Genomic DNA, 20421 nt, shown 5'->3' with positions numbered 1-20421 from the left:
CAAGCCGGGCCGAGCCCGGCGTTAAATAATACTACTACTACTACTACTACTACTAGGTAGGTACCTAGGTAGGTACGGATTTGGATTGGTGGTTGAAAGTGGATAATCTCAAACATTCACCCCACCAACGTCAGCCCCACACAACCTAAACGCCAAACAGTGAACCTCGGCAACAAGGACATTCTATAGTTGGCAAACTGGTATGGTAGGAGAGGTCAAATTCGTGACCTAGACCACACAAAACGAAGCTTTACTTGAAGGTATGCTCGGGTGCTGCCTGACGAAGTCGCAGCTCACCTGACTTATCCCCAGCCTTGGCAACTTGGTACGATATGGCAAAATGGCACAGTCAGCTCTACCCACAGCGCGGCAACATAAATACACAGTAAAGGACCAACGACCCTGTCATCGTCAAGCACAGTCAGATTCTGGCCTATGAATTGCCTAGCTGTTGCGGGTCAATATCGTCTTTGGCAACCTGCGCGAACGCCCGTCCCGCGTCGTCAACGACGTCTGCGGTTCCGGCGTCGATCCAATCAGACATCAAAATTTTGCTTGCCGCACTCAAACGCACGCACGCCCAGTCGCTTACCTACCTACCTAGGTAATTCTAGCGTAGCCGTCGCAGTGGGAGCCAATCTACGTCGTCCGTGTCGATACGTCATGATCCCTGTCGCAAATCAGCCCCAAGTGTCACCCGCCCGCTCACCACAACGAGCCCGCCTGACTTGCCGAAGGGGCGTCCGTAGACAGGGACCAGTTACAGCACGTTCCTCTTGGCTATCGCCCGACTTACCTAGGTATCTACCTACTCAGCTTGGCAGAAATCTGCATACCTACCTTACACAAAAAGCAACTCGAATATATTCTCCAGGCGGTTGAACCCAATTTATACCTAGACCCCAGTTGCGGGCGTGTCTTTTTTTTTTTTTGAAGTCGCTTGTTACAGTTGCTGCTTCTCTCCCTGTCGCCTCTTAACCCAGGATTGACCGGAACAATATCTCCGGGAATCGGTTGAAATCTCTATTGTCTTTGGGCGTGCTGCAAAATTCATCATCTGCACAGTATCGAGGCGCCGCCGGTGAACCAGTCTAGCTGCAAGCCTATTTTGGTACCTCTCGACACCTGTTGACTGCCTCCGGCTTGTCAGATCCTCAACACCTCGGTTCCACTCACATGGCTTCACCCCAGCAATTCCAGGACAGCTTCTAGCAGGGGTTGCCTTCCTTGGAAAGTTGCTCGACGATATTGTGCACAGCACAATACCAACCAGTACCGTCAAAATGAAAACTTCGGGGTTGCCGTCTTACACGGCGGCCACGACAAGATCCGACCCTTGGGGCATTGTTGCCCCGTATGTGCCAGCTGCCAGCTACGCGGCCCTGTGTCTCACTTCGCGTACCCTACATGCCCACTTTGCCCCTCGTCTATGGAACGATCCCCTGCGCATGGTGCAGCTACTGCGGCTTGATCGCGATGAAGGTGAGGGCTTTCAAACCTCGACTTCCACCTCTTGTACACAATTACAAGGAGAGATGCACCTATGAGAACCTTGCATGGGCTTGACCGCCTCGATTGTATAAACAAGAACGATGCCATTCAGAGCCTAGTCCCCTCAACTGCATGCCATCTCTATGCATACAATCTTGCTAATAAGGTACTTTATACCCGGAACAGAACTTAGCTGGTATCTTCGTCGTTTCATTGGAGGGTCTGTGAAGGTTGCTAGAGAGTCGACCCGTGGCCTAGTATTGGTACTTGACTTTAGAGACTTTGCCACATTCACGGCAGACTTCCTATCTTCGGTTGTCGAAGAGGCCTTGGAGGATACAATTCGTCGGCTCCCAACCATGTTCCCCCGGCTTCGGTGTCTCCTACTGGATGGTCATCCCGCCTTTGATCCTGGTTCGCTGACCAGGGCCGCAGCAGCAGTCAGGACGGCTAGACAGCAGAATCCAGAACTGCCACCCTACAAGCCACTTCTTCTCAGCATCGCGGGATCCAACACTGAGCTGCCAACTTCCTACTTTGTATCCGAGTACACGCGCAATTTGGTCTATCTTGATATCTCACAAGTGCCTGGCTCGCTGCGAACCCCAGCCACCACCGGAGCTTTTGGGTCTCGTACCCTGCCATGCTTGCGTGTACTCAAGGCTCGCGGCAGGGAGCTAGGGGATGCCGGAGTAAATGCCCTATGCACTGCGTTCGGTCGGCAGCTATGGAGCCTTGATGTCTCTTGCAACAATATTACCGATGCGGGTCTTGCCACCATAGTCACCTGTTGCTGCCCCAACCTCTCGCTCTGGTCCGACACACGTTATGATTCTGAGGGCAAGGTTAACATTCTGCAATCTGCAGAGACCCAAGAAGCTAGGCCGCTCTTAACCATCAAGGAATCTGATCTGAGCGGCTCGTTCTGCCACCCAGAGAGGCATTTTGCCGACTCTCCAGCATACGAACAGTCCGGAAATGTCGTCCAAAGACCGAACGGACTGGCGACTCTGCTGCGTGATGGGCCAGATGACCTAGTCCGCTTCATTGCGGGGGGAGCTGGCGAAGATGTCGCTCCTGACATGGTTGAAGAAGTCATGGCGTCGACACAATGTCTTGGTTTGGGCCTTACCCATCTCGCCGTCAGAGAGAACCGAATTACTCAGGTCGGAGTAGAAAGGATGATCCAAATGTGCAGAGGGAACCTTGAGTACTTTGAGTGTGATATGGCCTTGATGAGAACGCACTTGAACTTATTCTCGCCATATAATCATCGTCAGTCCCACATGTACGGCCTCTTGGGCTCCTCATGGCTTTTCCGACCCGTGATGTCTTCCAGCTTGCGAAGTCTGTACTTGCACCATTCAATTGTCACGCAGGTGCCAACAATTACTCTGTCGGGCAGCAAGGAATCATTGTTGGCAGACGCCTGGCTGGCCGAGATGATGCTTCTGCCGCGCGCAGAGCTCGTATGGCCTGGCGATGGCTTCATACCTGATATGAACCCGAGATTGACATCTCTCACATTGACTAGCCTACCCAGGCGCTCGGCTGGCCCCTTGGTTGAGAAGCTGAAACACTTTCTCAGACTTCTATACGAGCAGGAACAAGCTATTGATAGCACGCGTCGAGCACTCTCGATGGAGTCTTCATCACCGAGGACTTCTGTTATGCTAAAAGGCATGAGGCGCCTGAGGCTAGAGTTCGAGCAGTATTCTGATCAAACTACATTTGAAGAAAGTCCAGACGACGGTAAAGGGATGGTGGTTGACATGGATGCCGACACAGAGGTCGACATGGATCAACCGCCACCAGGATTCTCATTTTTCCATACTTGGGGCCCAGAAACTACTCCGTCACAGCCTGAGGAAGGTCAAATAACGGCTAATCATCCTGATCCTCGTGCTCTCGGAAAAACTCGCCCTATCGCCCCCAATATAGTAAACCCAGAGAGCATAGGCCAAGAGACACTGAACCTGTCATTCGATCACAACGGGGCCTTCACGATGAATCGCCTGGTACCTTCCTCGACGACCGAAGTTTCCGTATGGGTCGGTCCAAAATGTTTCTTTCATGGGACTGGCAACGACGGTGAGCACGCCCACCCCCCGGCCATCACCGAGTACGTACGGAACGTAAAGAATAGGACCTCGCTGCGTACCGGCGTCGGGCCCGCAACGCCGCCGCAGGTCCAAGCTGGCGTCCCACCCGGCGTTTGCTTATTCCAGGCGGCGTGGGATGCAATTCTGCTTGCCGGACTCGAATTCTCGTCCGCCGCAGCGATAAACAGCAGCGATCACAATGGAATGCAAGACCCGGCGCTGGGGCTGCCGAGGATGGAGATGCCCACTAGCCGTGATGTCAGCAACATGGTGGACGTTGTTTCTGAGCTCAAGAGGTTTCGTGCCGCGGAGATGGCCGAGGGGAGGCACTGGACTGGGGCGCTCGAGGTGGTACATAGGCGCAGCGATGACGCGGCCAGGGACAATGGGTTTTGGCGCGGGCGAAATTTCCATTAATCTGACTAATGCCATGTATACGGTCTTTTTTTGGCTTATATCTTATTGGATTCGAACAGGTGCAAATATAGACGAAAGAGCTGTTGGTAGTTTTAGCCAATATAAAAGTCAACTTGAATATCACATGCTCGGTGGATGGGGAGACGAGGCAGCCTTGTATGAGATTCTTAACAATGATCCGGTTCCGGTACAAAAGGCATATGTTCCTCAAGCCTTGCTCCTGCTTTTATATTATACTAGCTCTAGGTCCAAGTAATATCTTCACCGACAGGGAGAACTGTATGGCTTCAAAACATGTTTTCGACCAAAAGTGAGCAGGGCTCTCTGTAATGTTGACCGTTAAAGTTGACCCGAGCCAGTTTCTTATTCTTCTTTCATTCAATACTTACTCAATGCTTGCAACGGCCGAGCAAATCTGGTTGTCGCCGATACTGCCACTTTGACCAAGGAGGTGATGCGTCCATCAAGTCAGCTAGAGAGTCTTGCATTGAGCACAATGAATATCCAACCAGGGCGGTTGCTACTACACACCTCTAAGGTAAGGAAAGGAGATGCCATGATCAGAGGCAGTAGGTGGACTTCTCGGGTCTTGGCGATGAGAGGTAGTTCGAGGAAAGCGATTTGAAGCATAGGCAACCACACCCCTTGTCAAAGACGTGAAAGTTATTTTATCCAATCGTCCGGGGTCGATATGTACGGAATTACACCTTGTGCAAAATGGTTTTCTCTATAGAATATGCAACATGTGACGGGACTCTAGCAACAACACAAACCTACGACTACACGGGACAAAGGAGGCGGAAAAAATCGTGGCAAGAAGAGATCAGGAGGAAAAGGAGAATTAAACAGAAGAACAAAAGAAACAAAGCCTGTATCAACTTTCTTCACACACAAAATAAAAGAACCGCTCTCCCTCCCCTCCCAAAAAAATCACCCTCTTTTCAAAAAATAAAATAAAAGAAGATTCTTTCTCACACAGCGCTGTACCCTCCTCTGCTCCCACCACCCTGCAAGGTCTGCACCACCCTGCGGATCCAATCCTGCATAAGATAAGGAACGTCGCGGATCGTGTCGCCGTGCGGGAGGAGGTCCCAGCCCCGCGCGCCGTACCGGTTGTAGTTGAGCCAAGAGCCAAAGATGAGGTATGCCGCGACGCCGAGGAATACGCTGGGGTGAAGAAGAAGAAAAAAAAGTTAGCAAAGGACTTGGCCGGCCAAAAAAAATATGGCAAACCCGGGGAGAGGGGAACCCACAGAATAATCATCCAGGTAAAGAAGCCCCAGTGCTTGCTTTCGTCCTGTCCTCCCTTGTCCTTGTCCTTGTCACCATCGCCGCTGCCACCGCTGCCGCCCTTGTCACCGCCACCACTGCCACCCTCGTTCCTCTTTTCGCAAGCATGCTTCGTCTTCCACGTGAGCTTCAAGACGTCCATGTTCTTGGGATCCTCCTCGGACGGGCCGTAGCTATCCCAGATGAGCGCCGCGCCGTCCTTCTTGAGCTGGTGGGGGACGTCGTCCTTGTCCTTGCCGTCCTCGGCGGTCTTGGCAGAGGGAGGCGGGGGGATGCCCAGCTCGTCCGACTTCCACTCGCCCTCTGTGCCGTCGAGCTTGTCGTCGCAGAGCACCTCGACCACGGCCTTTTGCTTCCTGCCGTTGTAGTGCCCGCCCTGCAGGACCAGCCGCACGCCGACCTTGTCCTTGTCCCCGTCGGCGCTCGACGTGCTCAGCCGCGTCGCGACCGGGTCCAGCGTCGCCCCGTCCACGTCGCCGGCGATGGGGCGGATCTCGACGATCGAGTCCGTCTTGGATGCCGTGTCGATGTTGTGTGAGATGCCGCATACTGCATGAGACCCCCGCCGCAGTGGTTAGCGCAAATGTCCCCGTTGTATATAGTCTCTTCATGTGGCGTTTCTCATGCTCTCCTCCCGGCCTGCCTCCTTGTGCCGGCCGGAAACCACAACGTCTGTAGTGCTCAAGACTAGCTTACCCCATGAACCCTCAGGGCACGCATCCTCCTTCTTGACGTCGTCCTTCCTCTTGAGCGGCCCGCACAGGTCGAGTGAGTATGTGACGTTTGTGAAGCGCGTGCCGTGGTGCACGCTCGTGATGACCGTGTGCGGGCCCTTTAGCGCGTCCAGGTTGAACGTGAAGCCATCGGTGGCGATCTTGTCGCACTCTAGCTTCGCCGCCGTGCTGATGCCGGGGAGCAGCATCAGGAGCGAGAGGATCGTCTTTGGCGCCCGCCGCCTCGTCGGTGATGACAGCTGCATCGTTTTATTTTTGTTTGTACAAGGACGAGCCAGAGATGAGTATTAGGTTTTGCTTTCGGAGGAAAGGGTATCCGCGGTAGTCCGAAATGGCTAGGTGTGTTTCGGGCGCGCGTGTGTTCTAGGTTTCTAGAAGTTCTTGTTGGTTTTTTTTTCTAGGATCGGGATGCGGAGCCTAAAGGGACGTGCCGCGCCGAACGGGAGGAGGATAGCTCGACTTGGACGGTAGCCTGACCCGCTGGATCGGTATCGGACAGAGATTTGCCACTCGAAAAAAGACCAGGCACGATGGCGTAATCTGTATAAGATGGCAGACGGGCGTCAGGTCAAAGACAGCTTGTTGCGTCTAGGAACGAGCGAAAGTCGAGTTTATCCAGGCGACCAGGCCGGAGGATGGTTTTAAGTCAGAAGCTCGGGATTAATGAATGACAAGTAAACAGAAGGCTTGGGACGATGAGTTGGTCAAAAGTGTCACGAGTGAAAACGTGCACAGTGTTGCGGTAACGTTGAAATGTCGCGGCTGGGTTCTTCGCTGTCAAAATGAATAAGACCCCCCAGCTTCAATGCTCCAGCAAAAAACTAAGGTGCGGTAGTCCAGAAATGAATCCATGCATGCATGCATCGATGAGATTCCGTCATCAACCTAACGTGACCCCGGGATCCTTGTTCTTGTTGCATCTCCACATGTTGACGACGAACAGAGCTTAGATAAGCAAATTGGGTCGCGTATCATTGGCTCAAGACCAACCTAACCTGAGTCGTCGTCAACAACCGCGTGCCTCAGTCGTGTCCGAGACTGCAGGTGATATCGAATACATACGATAGATACCTTGAGGGTATATAACCCGTCTGGGCGGACTCCGTGGACTCGATATGTTTCTTGATTACTTAGCTACTTGACTGGATTTAAAGTCTGTTCTGTATTTCCATTCCTCAAACTAACAAACTCATTAACAATACACCAAGAAATACCACCGACTCCACCTTTCACTCGCGAATCCCTCGACAGACAAGAAGAGATGAGGTCAAAGAGACGAGAAGAAAAGGAAGGCTGGTCTTCAAGCGTGAGAAAACCGCCCAATGTCAAATAAAAAGAAATACTCTCAAAATGATCAGACCGAGCCCGGGACACCATTCGGGTTTTCTTTTCCCATCGTGTAGAGACAGACGCAAATGCAACAAACACGCTCTGTAAAGAAAGAAAACAAAAACGGGAGAAAAGGGGGTCACAAATAGTGAGGAATCCCTCAAAGAGAAAAGAAGCAGACCACAAAAAAACCACCGTTGATTTTTCCCTCGAGGCCCCCAGGGGTATAAAACCGGAATCTGTACACTTCCCAAAACAACCCAAAAAAAATCAAACACATGAAGGAGGATTACAAGCAGGGGGCGTAGTATATATGCAAAAGAAATGCAGAATTTCTGTGGGTAGAAGAAAAAACGGGATTCAATTCCCGATTGTAGAGTCGCTGTATCGTACGAAGTAGGCACAGGCGTTGGCAGTCCGACTTCATGACATGTTCCCGCTGTGCATGCTTCCCATGAGCGAACCACAGGTGCAAAGCAATCAAGCAAGCGGCATTACATTCCCTGATGCATCATTCCACCCATGTTCTGCTGCTGCTGCTGCTGTTGCTGCTGCATCGCAACTTGTTGTGCTCCCATCATGGAATGCTGTTGCTGTTGCTGCATCGCCTGCTGCTGTCTATTCCGCATCTGCTGCGAGACAGCCTGCCTCGCCATGGTAATGCAGGAATTCTTGAAGCTCTGCAGCTGGTCTGGTGGCACCGCTTCCAGAGAGCCGCCGTGTTTGCTAATCAGCGATGGAAGCATCTTCCGGTAGATTGCTTGCGAGTGGAGATTGACTTGGCTCAAAAGTTGCGCCTCGGACGGGTTACCCATCTGCGGCGCCATATGGCCTCCACCCTGGTTCATTCCGCCCATTTGCATGTGCCCTTGCTGCTGTGCCTGCTGCTGTTGGGCTTGCGCCTGTGCGGCTTGCTGTTGCGCCTGCTGTTGTATGCGCTGCTGCTGCTGCACTTGCGCCATACGTTGCTGCATAGCCGCCAGCTGTTGGGGTGGCATATTGTTAAGGTTCATCATGTTTTGCTGCATCAACAGCTGCTGCTGCTGTTGTTGGATCTGTGCTGGCATCATGCCGGCAGCCTGCATCTGCCGAAGTTGTTGTAATTGTTGGGCGTGCCTCAAATCACCAACCTGTTGCGCGTACTGCTGGAACACGGCAGGGTTGTTTTGTTGTGCCATCATGAACTGTTGGAGCTGTTGCGGGGTCATCTGTCCCCTGCCCATCATACCGTTCTGTTGCGCCGCTGCCTGCTGGCGCTGTAGGAACTGGTTCTGTTGGTTGGCTGCCATTATCTGTGCCGCAAGCTGGGGGTTCTGTGCCTGCAGCTGAGCCAGCTGACCGTTCATGGCCATGGCCTGAGCCTGCTGCATAGACATCTGCCCGCCAGCCATGGCACCTGGGGGTGGAGTGGCTTGTGTCATGCGAGGGGTCTGCATCATGCCCTGAGGCCGCTGGTTGGGTGTCGCATGCGCCATGTTGGGCGTTGCGTTAGGCATCCTCGGTGTGTTCGAGGGATGGCTTTGCTGACTGCCCCTAGCAGACATACTGGCAGTCATAGCAGCCGCCATTGGTGGATGAGTCTGGACCACGGATGGCGGACGCGCCGGACTGCCCATAGCGGAGCCCATATTCGAGTTGGAGGCTTGCATTGGCACCGAGACGTTGTTGACCATGGGTGAGGACATGTTCTGTGGTGTACCGTTCCTGATGATGGGTGATGATACGGGCGGCTGGGAAACAAACCGAGCTTGCCCTTGAATACCGTTTGGCACCCCGTTTGTATGTGGGCCTGTGACTGGCACGTTCTGCGAAGAAGGATGCCCATGCGGAAGCTGCATACCGGCAGTATTTGGTGGTGACCCAGCCTGACTTTGAGCTTGAGCATGCGCCTGGGCTTGGGCTTGGGCTTGAGCTTGAGCTTGAGCTTGTTGCCGCCGTTGGGCTTCTTGTCGAGCTTGTAGCGACTGTTGTTGTGCCTGCTGTTGCTGTTGTTGTGCTTGTTGCTTTTGTTGGTCGCGCTGAGCTTGCTCCCTCCGCATCCTCTCCTGTGCTTGTTGTTGAGCCTGCTGCTGTGCTTGTTGCTGGGCAGCTTGTGCCTGAGCTTGAGCCTGCGCCTGCGCCTGGGCAAAAGCGGCTTGTTGTTGCGCCTGAGCCGCCGCAGCCTCGGCCATCTCCTGCTGCTTTTTGAGCTGAGCTTTGCGCTCGGCTTCCGCCTTCTTCGCGTTTTCGAGGGCCTGCTTCTCGGCAAGATCTTGCCTAATATCCGCGATGAGCTTGAAGCGCTCGAACCTCGGCTCGAAGGCGGCTGCTGTGCCCTGAGCATCGCCGTCGCCACTGCCGTTCGCACCTTGGTTGCCGCCGGCATGCCGCTCGTCGCAAGACAGCATGTACCGTTCCTCGTCCGCCGCGGCGGCCTCGGCTGCCTCCATCTCGGCCACTGTCCTCTTCCGTGACTTTGGTTGTGGTGGGGGGTGAGAATGATCCGGGTGCGCCTGCGACTCCAACTTGAGGATAGTCTCCTCGGCATTTCGAGTCGGGGTGAGATCCAAATCGGGGGTAATGGCGAGAAGGATAGCGGCTTCGATCTCGTACTTGTTCGACCCATCGATCTCAAGGCGTTCGAGTTTTATTTTCTTGGGCGGAGGTGGTGCACTGGTGCCTGTCGGCGTAGGCGGTACGGCCAGCGACGGCGTAGGAGGGGGTATTGCGCCGGCGGCGTCTTGCCCAGCACTCCGACCCGTTGCGGCTTTGATGGCCATGTCCATGTGCCTCGATTGCTCTGTAGGGTGGAGTACTACAGTGCGGATGATGGCTTTTGGCGGCGGTTTGCTTTTTGGCGCTTCGGACAGGCCATTGGCAGCTGGTGAATTTTCCTTATCGGCTCCATCTTCCTCCTCCTTGGCCTTGCCCTTGGCTTCACCTGCGACATTTGCCTTGTCATTGGAGCCCGCATTGTCTTGAGGAAATGGCGCAAAAGGCGATGGAGTGATGTAGGGGTTTGGGTTGTGTATTGTTGACCCGACAGTGGTTGTGTTTGATGCCGGACGGGCGACGTCTTTCGAGTTTGCAACCATGGCGACGGACTTGTGGTCGTGAATCTGCACAATGAGGCATCCTTCGTAGAATGGTACATCACCCTCGACAAGTTCTCGCAAAAGATCGTGTGGTACCGTCCTTGCCCTGACGTGTTCTAGAAATATCTTCATGGGGGATTTGTATGGAAACATGCCGTCTTGGTTATCGAAGCGAAAGTGCGTCGGGTGCAAGTGGACGATCAACGACGGCGGATTACCGCGAAACTTGCGGAGGATGTACTCGGCTGACTTGACTGTCGATGGGGTTAGTCGGTCTGCTCTGCCCCGTCACGTCCATTCACCTCCCCGTCGCGACACGTCGCCCAAGAAAAAACTCACCATAAGGGATCGGTTCCTTTTTCGGAATGACCTCAAAGCCAGCCGCCAGGCCTGCCGACAGCGACCCTATGCTGCCGGCGGCATTTTGGCCGGATGCCAATGCCCCGGGGGGAGCATCGCGGCGCACTCCGGAACCACTTGGGGGTCGGGCGCCCGGAGTCTGACGTGCCAGGGAGGGCGCCCGTTTGGTCGGTAGCGAGGGTGATGGCGAAGGATTCGGTTGGCTGACGCCGTTGGTCTGAATGCCCGGTGGCGGAGGACGTTTAATCTTGGCCGCCGCTGGTTGTTGAGTTGTCGGGTTGGCAGGACCGGCAGCGGCGGGCAGGACCGGCGCCATTTTCGCGACTCGCAACACGACAGGCCGGGGCTTGGACTCTGTCCGGTGGAAAGGGTCCTCCTCAACCGGCGAATTGAGCGTTGCGATGCCTTCGAGGCACCTCTCAGGCAGAATGACCTCGTTGCGAAATGAGAGGCATCTGGGTGTGGAGATGACGGGGTTGGGTGCAGATTAATTGATGGTCGCGATGGAGTACGGTCGGGGATTGATAGAAATGTAATCCGGATGTCTGCGGCCGCGACGACGCCCAGGATCCTTGTGTGGGGTTGGGTGAAGTCACGCAACAAAGAGGACTCGACGTGTGAGGCTCCAATGCGCCCGACTCCAGAGGTGCACGCTGTGGCTTAGCTCGGCCCGGCGTGGCTGGAGCACCACGGGTCATAGGCCAGGTGAGGATTCGGGGTTGGTAGACCCTAACCCTGGGAAGAACCTTGCCTACCGAGATAGACACGCAACAAAGAAAATAACTTTGTTGGGCTCCAAGTAACGTACACGTGATTGATGAAGACGGTCGACCAGCTGGTTTGGCAAAGTTAGGCCGAAGTTAGATAACATAAATAGTAGGAATTGCTTATGATAGACATGTATTGGACTTGAGTAGCGTTACCTGGGCGAGAGGACCGACCTCCACTTTATACTACTGTCCAACGCTGACTCGGCTCCTGGAAGTCTATCCATCCGTACACATCTATCCTGCATTCATTTCTAATACCTTGGGTACCCTGATGGGCGTCATTACGCATCGAGACCATATTAAGTCGTCACTGATGCAGATGTCATGATATGGTATTTCTTGGGATTTTACGCAGGGTATCAAAACACTCAAAGTGCTCGAGAAATCCCACTTGTCCCCTGCCCAATTGTATCCCTTGTCATGCAAATATGTGTCCACTATCTGAATTTGGGAGAATCCTCACCCAACGATGGACTTCATAAGAAGCGAAACGACAAATGCAACCACTGCCAAGGAGACCAGACCAAAAGATATGAGCAGTACGCTTCCTGATTGCCTCACGGAAGCGCTCTGCTCCATGTCATCAAAGATCCTGTCAAGCCGCTCCGCCATTTGCTCCTCGGCGAAATTCTCCTTGACCCTCTTGGGACCCGCAGCACGCATATCATCCTTTTGCTCATCGGAGAGTTCGTTCAAGACCATATCTACCACCTTGGTCCACTCCTCGGGCTTCTCGGGTGAGCGCAGCCAGCCCGTGACGCCCTCCAGTACTGTCTCGGTGGGACCACCGCTGTCGCAGGCAAGGACGGGCAGGCCTGCCAGCATCGCCTCCAGAGGCACAATGCCGAAATGCTCCTCTGCTGGCGTGTAGAGCAGCAGCTTTGCCGATCGTAGGAGTGCTGTTTTGAGCGCTGACGGGACGGACTGCAGGAAGAGTACGTCGATTGAAGGATCACGTGCCAGACCCAGTGCTGTGACGACCGTCTTGGTGGTTCCGTGACGGAGATCAAGCGAGTCGGCCAGGTTTGTGAGCTCCGTATGGTAGGAGACATTTTCGGGTACGCGGTTGTCGTAGCCGCCTGATGGAACTAGTTAGCAAAAACTTGAAATATTGCTGCAGCCGAGCCTGTCATCGGTATACTCACCCGCAATGACGAGTTTTACGCCCGCCCGCTTCTCCTTGGGTAGACCCGCGTAGGCTTTGATTGCCAATGCGACATTCTTTTTGCGCTCGAATCGGTTGATGCTGAGCAGTATCCTGGATTCCTTCCAGTCCAGTTCGGAGGTCACATCTTCCTTGTTGCCCTCTGCTGCACTCTGACCCTCCTTGGGCGGCTCTCCCGGCACGCGCACATCGACGCAAGGATAGACCACCTGGAGGTCGGTCTTGGCAGCGAGGGCGGGCCAGGTGCGCGAGACGACGCCCTTGGTGAAGCCCGAGTTGACGGCGATTGCGTCCGCGAAGCCCATGCTCCACTCCTCCAGCCGATCAAACGGCACGCGGTACAGGCGCTTCCACCACTTTTGCCGGCCCTGCGCGAGCAGCAGGTCCGGAAAGTGGCAGTAGAAGAGTATGTGCGGCGGCGGGGAGTTGAGCTGGGGCGAGAGGCCGGCCAGCAGCGGCAGGCCGGCGCTGAGCTGGTCGACGAAGAAGCCGTCGGGCTGGAGGTCGGCGAGCTCGCTCGAGAAGATGGCGATCTGCAGGATGAGGTGTATCTGGCGGAGGATGGCGCAGAGGATGGAGAAGCGCGACAGGATCGACGGCGGCACGATGGTGTTGCCGCGGACGCGGACGTCGAGAGTGCCGTCGCGGGCTTCGTCGAAGCAGTGACTCGGGTCGCAGTGGCTCGTGAAGATGACGACTCGGTGGCCGCGCTTCTGCAGGCCAACGGCAGCGTCCACGACCAGGCGCTCGGCGCCGCCGATGCCCAGATCCGGGTGCAGAAAGACGATCGTCTTGCCTTCCGACCCGGTCGGCGGCTTCTTTCTCTTTTCCTTTGCCATGTTGCTGCTTGGCAATTTGGACGAGAGGCGAGCGTCGAAGAGTGGGGGGTGGTGCAGGTTGAGCCAGATTTGCTTCAGCTCAAAGGTTACATGGATGGATGCAAGCTAGGGAAGCTCCAGGTCTGCATTGTAGTGGGGATTCCCGCATGTGCTTGGGGTTCTTGGCGATCCGGTGGTGGGGTAGCACAGGGCGCGTCAGCGCGTGTACAGTAAGTACAGTAGCGAAGGAAATAGGCACGATGTGATACAGCTCGACAACCTCCATCCAGTTATCGCAAGCCTACGGTTGGTAAGTAGATTTTCCAGTGTCACCACACTTTTTGTTATGGCTGATGCAGTGCACGGCGTACCGCATGCATGCAAAAGTGGCAGTAATTACACCAAAATCCTTGCCAATTATCTAGGATGTTGGAATTGAAATTCGAAGGAACAACGTCAATAAACAGCGACCAATCACAAGTCCCGCAAGTCATCAAGCAGATTTTGAATTTCTTCGCATGCGACAGGCCGGCTTCAAAGTAAAGCTTGATGTAGTAAATCGAGACGCTTGCTTCTAGGCGAGAGTTCATTTCCATGTTCTAGGCCTAGTCACACATAGCCGTGCCGCTGCGGCAGTAAGCTGCCAAGAAACACGGTTTTAGATGATGACTTGTCAATGGCATCAGTTGTGTAGTTCGAGATGCACTCCTACGGCCCCCATCAGGCGAAGCAGCTCCACAATACCCGTTCAGAGCTCTTGGCTTTGGACTTATATGCAAGGGACGGCCCCCAGTTGCGACCATTTCTCATCTGTTTTGCTTCGGGGTCCTTCCTTATTTGACAATGCCTCACAGGAGTCACAGTTATATAAGTTTATGGATCTATCCAGCTACAAACCAGCGATCTTTACCTCTTCTTGGGACTGCACTTCTCGGCTCGACTCTTTGTGGCCACTCCATGGGCAAAACCACACTCAATGAGCATACATGATGGCCCGGAGCTGGTGCTGGCGCACGGCATGGAGTATACGTGTGAAGCGCAGGACAGCTTGAAGTACCCTGCCCATGATCAACAGTACATGCAGCCGCATGCCGTGTCTCCGGATCCCAAATCTTCATACACTATAACGTCCAGCCATTGCCGCAAGTCCGATTTGCCATTCAGTATGCCTACATGGGTATTTGCCTCGCTGGCAGTCTTGCTCGGGGCTCTCATTGGCGGCTCCATTGTAGGAGGGGTTTTGGGTTCCATGCTCGTCAACCGGTAAGTGCTCTTGATCGTGTTCCAATTGCCATTGATGTGTCGTGTCTTTATGTCAAAGTAGTCGCTGATACGGTTTTTTTCGGGAGACTAGACCTCGTCACTCAGACTCATCCACGGCAAATGACCCAATTGTCACCTCCCCAACACCAGCCTCGCCAGCGCCAGCCTCACCAACACAAGTATCGCCATCACCGGCGTCGCCAACCGGCCCAGCCCCGCAGCCCGAAGCACCTTTCGCCAACTACATGGCGCCTCCGCGGAGCGCAATCCTCAACCTGTCGATGCCGTGCAGTGGGCCTTTGAGCATGCACCAGCAGCGGTTCAGGAGCTTCAACGATCGACGGTTCGATCTGCAGTGTTATATCAACAACTTTGGGCTGGGGACGAACGGGTACATCATAGCAGACATCACGGCGATCATGGCGTACAGGTGGCAGGACTGCTTTGATGCCTGTGCCAGCCACAACAAACTCCAGAGCGGCTTGCCGAGTCACCTGGTGTGTCGGTCGGCCGTCTATACGATAAACGTCACGTTGCCCGCCATCACGCTTCAGGGTGGCAACTGCTTCCTGAAGAACTCGAGCAGGCACGCAAACAATCCCGGGGAGGGAAACGGGCTGAACGTGTTTAGTGCTGATCTTGAGTTGATGCCTAGTGAAGAAGCGTGAAATTGTATCATCATAGTTTAGGTGTATATTACATTGTCTAGATCGACCTCCAAAGGCAAATCTTGCGTCCGCCCGTTCTTGTACGTCAAATTCTGGCAACTCTAGATTGGGTACTTGGTCACTACACAGTAGAATTGGTCACTACAAAGTAGAATTGGCTAGAGCAATGGAGTGCATTCACGACGACAAGTTCATTTCATGGTGCCCCAAACTCCGATTTAATTTCAAATATGCTGCTCAAGTATCTGTTTTAACCTCGAGCCGAGCTACCGTAAGAGAAACATGCCCCCAAAAACGCGACTGTGAGAATCCCGGGGACTCAGAGAGGCATCTTGGGACCTCGTACACTTTCTTGTCAAGTTTGTCCTCCACTATAATACAGTTTTCCCTGGTTCGTCTTTCCGCTGGTCACTCTCCCCGCTTCTTGGTCTTCTTCTCTTCATGCTTCTTGATCTTCTTCTCTTTGAGATTCAGCTCATTACGAAGCACCACCATGCTGAAACTCAGTCGCCTGCACTCGCTGAAGAGCTCGCCACACTTCTCCCTGCAGGCGTCCAGCTGGTCCTCCACGTAATGCTTCATCATGCGTATCTCGCCGAGGCGCGCCTCGAGCTTTTGGGCCCGGTGCTTCTCGTCCATGATGGACTGCTTGGCCTCGACTTGAGTCTTTTTGTGGGCGTCCTGCTCGTCCTTCAAGAGGACTTGCAGGTGGTCACGCTCGGAAACGACCCGCTCGAGGTATTCGAGGACCTCTTGCTTGGTTGCCTGGATTGGGAAATCTGTTAGTTGGTTATTCTGGTTCAAAATGGCTACATTCTTCCGATGGAGAGAAGCCAGCGTTCGAAATAAAACATGCAAGTGGAAGCAAGGACTCACCTCTCTGCCTACAACTTGTGCAGCACGCATAATGTACAGCCTCTCTCTCGGGTGTTGATCGCGAGGCATCGTGTCAGAACAAAGGCGTTGATAGTCGTCTGTTTCTGATTGAATAGAATGCAGCGTTACAAAGCAACTCTGGTTCTTTATCCGATGAAAGATGTTGAATTTGATGCGAATTTGGGGCTATGAAGTTGCTCTCAAGATGTGAGCTGTGGTTGATGAATGATGGTTGAAGGATGAAGAAAGGCCCAGATGACTTCAAAGGGCGGAAAGTTGCTATCTTAAATAGACCACCAAGAAGACGTGCCTCGTCCTGGGGACTGCTGTTTGTTTACAGGCATCAACACGTCGACGTGACCAACAAGTGGAGAAGACGCGAAAAAGAAGGCAACCAGAGATGAGATAAAAGCAAACAACAGCTTCAGATCCCAGGGACTCGGCCTCTTACAAGTCTCGGAGCTCGCCGTTTGCGACCCCACAGACAGAGGCTGAGAGGCAGCCGCTTGACGGCGGTGACGTAGTTGACAGCCCATACTGTCTGCTTTGTTACGTATTTGTCCATCAACCTTTGACCTCGCTGACGTGCGTCTTGTTACACAAGCAGCATTGCAGGTGGCCATGCCTTCAATCACCATGGAGACAGAAGACTGACGATGAACCGGCCGGCAACTCTTGCTGTCAGGTCACGTCCATCACTGCCGGTAGGTAGCCACCGACAAGAGCCCCGGCAACCAGAATAACAATGGTTGTGGCTGCAGGCACGGTGGCAAAAGGTAGAAGAATCAAACGCTGCTGTCGGCTCTGGCAAGAGACCAAGGCATGCCAGGTGACTGCTCACACTGAATCAATAATGCCTCCGAGTTGGCCAGAGAGGCAGCAAATGAACAAGTCTACAGGGCCATAGAAGTGACCAGGTGAGATGATGAGTAGTGGAGAAATACAAGTTGGGCTTTGATATCTGGGAGTCAAGTGCAGTTGGAGGAACGACGTGGTCATGAATTGTCTGATGTCTAGTGTCTAAACAAAGACGCCTCGAATTTTTTATTTCTTTGTTCCTTGGCCTTCTTTTTATTGATTCTTGTGCCCTTTGTTTTGTTGCTTGGAACGACACCTACGAGGCTATGAGCAACGCGAAGCAGGGAGAGCATCAATCGCCGACGATTATCCACCTTGTCCATCTCGACTTCGAAAGAATGAGTAAATTGGTACTTTGATATGTCGATTCTTTGATTTACTGGTGACTGGTGACTGGTGAGAGCCATTGCTGTTTCGACGTTGAGCAAGAGCACAGGTGACGGCTTAATCTATGATTTCTTGTCTCTGGATGATGTGAGACAAAAGAAGTCATTGAAACAGCGAGAGTCAATCTAGATAGTCATTCACATCCTCGGCAAGTTCTAGTGCTCCAAATCGTACCAACCAATAAGCGCCCAGCCAGGCAATAAGCATTTGATTACATGGTGGAGTGGAGACGGGACCCGAGCTGCTGGCATCCTCAACGTCAAAAAGTTCCATGCAGCATACGAAGTGGTTTTGCCACGCATTTGACTTTGGTTCTTGGTCCAAGTTCAAGATACTGCACTTGGGGATCAGGTTGACCACTTTGCGTCCCATTCCCCACCAAACGAAAAAGCTGACCATCTTCCCAAGCTTACCTATCAAGCCCTAAGAAAAAAATGGGGTATCTTGTTCAAGTTGGTTAGTCCCCTTGGACTACTGCTGCATGTAGAAGCGTAAGCAATAAAGTGTGGCTCCAAGAATCTCCACCGTTTGGGCCCCTGGAGCGCCAATATTGCCGTCGAGATACCGATCTGTCCGGATCAGAGAGGTGAGGGGTTATTTCCATGGTGTTTGTCTGCTTCCGTTGACCATTGTTGACCATTGTTGACCTTTGTTGTGCTTATTTTGACGAGTCGTTTTGTTCAAGTCGCACTGATCACAGCCACTAATTGAACAAGCCGAGCAGACAAAAGACTTGTAGAATCAATTCTCAACTACACTGTACACAGAAATACATACAGAGATGGCAGCCAACAGAGTCCACGAGGGCCAAAATGCACTCATCACAGGCTCCGCCAGAAGTAAGCAACCAGGACTGAGCATCAGCACCGCACCGCTTTCCGGCTGCCAAAAAAAAAAAAAAAAAAAAAAAACAGCACATCTGACGGGGCATCAACTCTGAACTCACAGGCATCGGCGAGGCAATCGCGCGCAACCTGGCCTCCAAGGGCGCCAACGTCTGCATCATCTACCTCTCGGAGAGCTCCGACGAAAAGGCCAGCTCGCTCGCCCGGGAGCTGTCGGCAACGCACTCTGTGAGGGCGACGTCTGTGCGGGCCGACGTCCGGACCAAGGAGGGCTGCGCGGCGATCGTGGCGCACGCGCAGGCGTCGCTGCCGGCCAACGCGCAGACGAAGCGGTTCCAGGTGGACGTGCTCGTGCACAGCGCGGCGCTGTTCCACGCGGCGGGGCTCGAGGACGTGACCATTGACGACTTTCACTCGGTGTACGCGTCCAACGTGCTGGGGCCGATCCTGCTGACGCAGGCCTGCCGACCGCACCTGCCGACGGACCGGTCCGGGCGCATCGTGAACCTCTCCTCGGTCGGGTCCAAGGTCGGCATGGCGGGCCTGACGTTGTACGGCGGCGCCAAGGGCGCCCTCGAGGCCATGACCCGCACCTGGGCCCGCGAGCTGGCCGAGAGCTGCACCGTCAACGCCGTCGGCGTCGGCTCCACCATGACCGACATGCTGGCCGCCGCCCCGCACGAGGCCAAGGTCGCCATCTCCAGCTTCTACCCCGTCACCCCGCTGTGTGCCGCCAGGGACGACGACAGCGAGCTGCAGAGGGAGTTTGCCGCAAGCTACGGCGGCCGTGCTGCCTACCCCGAGGAGATTGCCGGCGTCGTGGCCATGATCTGCAGCCCCGAGTCGAGGTGGATGACGGGGTCGCTGGTCGCTGCGAGCGGTGGCATGTGGATGAGTTCTTGAGGCTCGACTCGCTCGACGGCAAGAGACGAGCAGCACTGGCTAGTCTAGACTTTTACTCAACTTTGTTAACCAAGCTCAATCCAAGGCTGTTGCGCCTCGGCTATGCCGTCCGAGATGTTCATTCCTCGTGTAGATCCCCCTGACAATGCATGTTTGATCCCCTGGAATCCATGTTTGCATCGGCCTGGACGCTGTGCGGACACGGCACGACGTCGTACGCAAAACAACCAAGTTTTCTACGAGCTTGACGTCAAAACAAGACCGTCATCCCTGCAACTCTTCATCTCCCAGCAGAAAGGACGCCTCCAACCGACAGCCCATGCCCGCAATCATGGAATGGAACTGAGATGTGCATTAAGAAACTAGGGTGGCTATAATACTATATAATGTCTTGGCTTTCTCCCCCTGTTGGTGGCCAGCACCCGTATTATACATCTTGTTAAGTTGTTTTATCAATTTAATCTCGGCCCCTATACTACTGCTCGATATACAACATGCGTGTGTCCAATATTGTCTGGGCCATGGCCCTTCTCGCCGTCGGCACCCTCGCTGTTCCTGTCGCGACTGACGCCTCCGCAATCCAGCCCCACGCAACCAACCAGCAAGGCGGTCTCGTTGCTCGCCGTATCGAGGGCGCTGCTGAAACAACCAGGCCCGAGACACCCGCCGGCGACGAGCAGCATCGGCCCGGCAAAAGTCACCAGTCGTCACGGGATTCTCGGCATGGCAGAGTAGTAGTAGTAGTAGTAGTAGTAGTATTATTTAACGCCGGGCTCGGCCCGGCTTGTTAGCCGGCCGTTAGCAACCTCCCGAGGGGTATCTCGGCGCGCGTTCTATCTTCTTTATTTACACAGGGGGAAAACAAGGAGGGCAGAGGCGGATCGTGCCTGACCGGGTTCGGGCCCGGTCCTGCTTAGGGGGTTAGTTCACTGACGCGACCCCGTGCCTAAGGTGCACGGAGGGTTCGTCTGACGGCTTGTGCCGTGAAGTGTGGGTGAAAAGGCAGTAAGTCTATTCCTCGTCAGAGTTCGAGTCGTTTACGATCGGTGTCCCTAGGCGTAAAGTGCGTTC

The 20421-nt window shown here is 54.1% G+C and overlaps 8 protein-coding genes across 8 annotated transcripts; 4 read left to right on the top strand and 4 right to left on the bottom strand.

Moving 5' to 3' along the window:
• Positions 1-740: 740 nt before the first annotated feature.
• MGG_02387 (uncharacterized protein) lies at positions 741-4151 on the top strand. The gene is made up of 2 exons (XM_003709115.1): positions 741-1482; positions 1678-4151. The coding sequence occupies exons 1-2, from the start codon at positions 1284-1286 to the stop codon at positions 4008-4010; spliced, it is 2532 nt and encodes an 843-aa protein (XP_003709163.1). The 5' UTR covers positions 741-1283; the 3' UTR covers positions 4011-4151.
• Positions 4152-4687: 536 nt separating this feature from the next.
• Positions 4688-6887, bottom strand: MGG_02386 (uncharacterized protein). Its single transcript, XM_003709114.1, has 3 exons — positions 5997-6887; positions 5264-5849; positions 4688-5177 (listed from the first exon to the last, which is right to left on the bottom strand). The coding sequence occupies exons 1-3, from the start codon at positions 6277-6279 to the stop codon at positions 4982-4984; spliced, it is 1065 nt and encodes a 354-aa protein (XP_003709162.1). The 5' UTR covers positions 6280-6887; the 3' UTR covers positions 4688-4981.
• Positions 6888-7139: 252 nt separating this feature from the next.
• MGG_02385 (uncharacterized protein) lies at positions 7140-11382 on the bottom strand. Its single transcript, XM_003709113.1, has 2 exons — positions 10777-11382; positions 7140-10691 (listed from the first exon to the last, which is right to left on the bottom strand). Exons 1-2 carry the CDS (start codon positions 11111-11113, stop codon positions 7858-7860), a joined length of 3171 nt encoding a protein of 1056 aa, XP_003709161.1. The 5' UTR covers positions 11114-11382; the 3' UTR covers positions 7140-7857.
• A 207-nt stretch (positions 11383-11589) lies between these two features.
• On the bottom strand, positions 11590-13707 carry MGG_02384 (mannosyltransferase). The gene is made up of 2 exons (XM_003709112.1): positions 12713-13707; positions 11590-12646 (listed from the first exon to the last, which is right to left on the bottom strand). The coding sequence occupies exons 1-2, from the start codon at positions 13569-13571 to the stop codon at positions 12027-12029; spliced, it is 1479 nt and encodes a 492-aa protein (XP_003709160.1). The 5' UTR covers positions 13572-13707; the 3' UTR covers positions 11590-12026.
• A 661-nt stretch (positions 13708-14368) lies between these two features.
• On the top strand, positions 14369-15669 carry MGG_02383 (uncharacterized protein). The gene is made up of 2 exons (XM_003709111.1): positions 14369-14813; positions 14905-15669. The coding sequence occupies exons 1-2, from the start codon at positions 14527-14529 to the stop codon at positions 15479-15481; spliced, it is 864 nt and encodes a 287-aa protein (XP_003709159.1). The 5' UTR covers positions 14369-14526; the 3' UTR covers positions 15482-15669.
• A 16-nt stretch (positions 15670-15685) lies between these two features.
• On the bottom strand, positions 15686-16426 carry MGG_02382 (uncharacterized protein; the record flags this gene model as incomplete). Its single annotated transcript, XM_003709110.1, has 2 exons — positions 15686-16246; positions 16358-16426. The coding sequence occupies 2 exons, from the start codon at positions 16424-16426 to the stop codon at positions 15890-15892; spliced, it is 426 nt and encodes a 141-aa protein (XP_003709158.1). The 3' UTR covers positions 15686-15889.
• Positions 16427-18036: 1610 nt separating this feature from the next.
• On the top strand, positions 18037-19350 carry MGG_11927 (3-oxoacyl-[acyl-carrier-protein] reductase; the record flags this gene model as incomplete). Its single annotated transcript, XM_003709109.1, has 3 exons — positions 18037-18058; positions 18370-18441; positions 18551-19350. The coding sequence occupies 3 exons, from the start codon at positions 18037-18039 to the stop codon at positions 19348-19350; spliced, it is 894 nt and encodes a 297-aa protein (XP_003709157.1).
• Positions 19351-19520: 170 nt separating this feature from the next.
• MGG_11928 (uncharacterized protein) lies at positions 19521-20085 on the top strand (the record flags this gene model as incomplete). Its single annotated transcript, XM_003709108.1, has 2 exons — positions 19521-19564; positions 19935-20085. The coding sequence occupies 2 exons, from the start codon at positions 19521-19523 to the stop codon at positions 20083-20085; spliced, it is 195 nt and encodes a 64-aa protein (XP_003709156.1).
• Between the last annotated feature and the right edge of the window lie 336 nt (positions 20086-20421).

The sequence above is a fragment of the Pyricularia oryzae genome, chromosome 1, assembly GCF_000002495.2.
Source record: "Pyricularia oryzae 70-15 chromosome 1, whole genome shotgun sequence".
Lineage (NCBI taxonomy): Eukaryota > Fungi > Ascomycota > Sordariomycetes > Magnaporthales > Pyriculariaceae > Pyricularia > Pyricularia oryzae.
This window is presented reverse-complemented; position numbering and strand designations above follow the sequence as displayed.

Excerpts from the sequence above, each read along its gene's own strand:
- MGG_02387 (XM_003709115.1), top strand. The coding sequence starts at position 1,284 with ATGAAAACTTCGGGGTTGCCGTCTTACACGGCGGCCACGACAAGATCC. Across the intron at positions 1,483-1,677 it reads GCGGCTTGATCGCGATGAAG|AACTTAGCTGGTATCTTCGT; the intron begins GTGAGGGCTTTC and ends TACCCGGAACAG.
- MGG_02386 (XM_003709114.1), bottom strand. The coding sequence starts at position 6,279 with ATGCAGCTGTCATCACCGACGAGGCGGCGGGCGCCAAAGACGATCCTC. Across the intron at positions 5,850-5,996 it reads GTGCCCTGAGGGTTCATGGG|TATGCGGCATCTCACACAAC; the intron begins GTAAGCTAGTCT and ends GGTCTCATGCAG. Across the intron at positions 5,178-5,263 it reads TTTACCTGGATGATTATTCT|CGTATTCCTCGGCGTCGCGG; the intron begins GTGGGTTCCCCT and ends TCTTCACCCCAG.
- MGG_02385 (XM_003709113.1), bottom strand. The coding sequence starts at position 11,113 with ATGGCGCCGGTCCTGCCCGCCGCTGCCGGTCCTGCCAACCCGACAACT. Across the intron at positions 10,692-10,776 it reads AAAGGAACCGATCCCTTATG|TCAAGTCAGCCGAGTACATC; the intron begins GTGAGTTTTTTC and ends CCCCATCGACAG.
- MGG_02384 (XM_003709112.1), bottom strand. The coding sequence starts at position 13,571 with ATGGCAAAGGAAAAGAGAAAGAAGCCGCCGACCGGGTCGGAAGGCAAG. Across the intron at positions 12,647-12,712 it reads CGTAAAACTCGTCATTGCGG|GCGGCTACGACAACCGCGTA; the intron begins GTGAGTATACCG and ends TAGTTCCATCAG.
- MGG_02383 (XM_003709111.1), top strand. The coding sequence starts at position 14,527 with ATGAGCATACATGATGGCCCGGAGCTGGTGCTGGCGCACGGCATGGAG. Across the intron at positions 14,814-14,904 it reads GGTTCCATGCTCGTCAACCG|ACCTCGTCACTCAGACTCAT; the intron begins GTAAGTGCTCTT and ends TCGGGAGACTAG.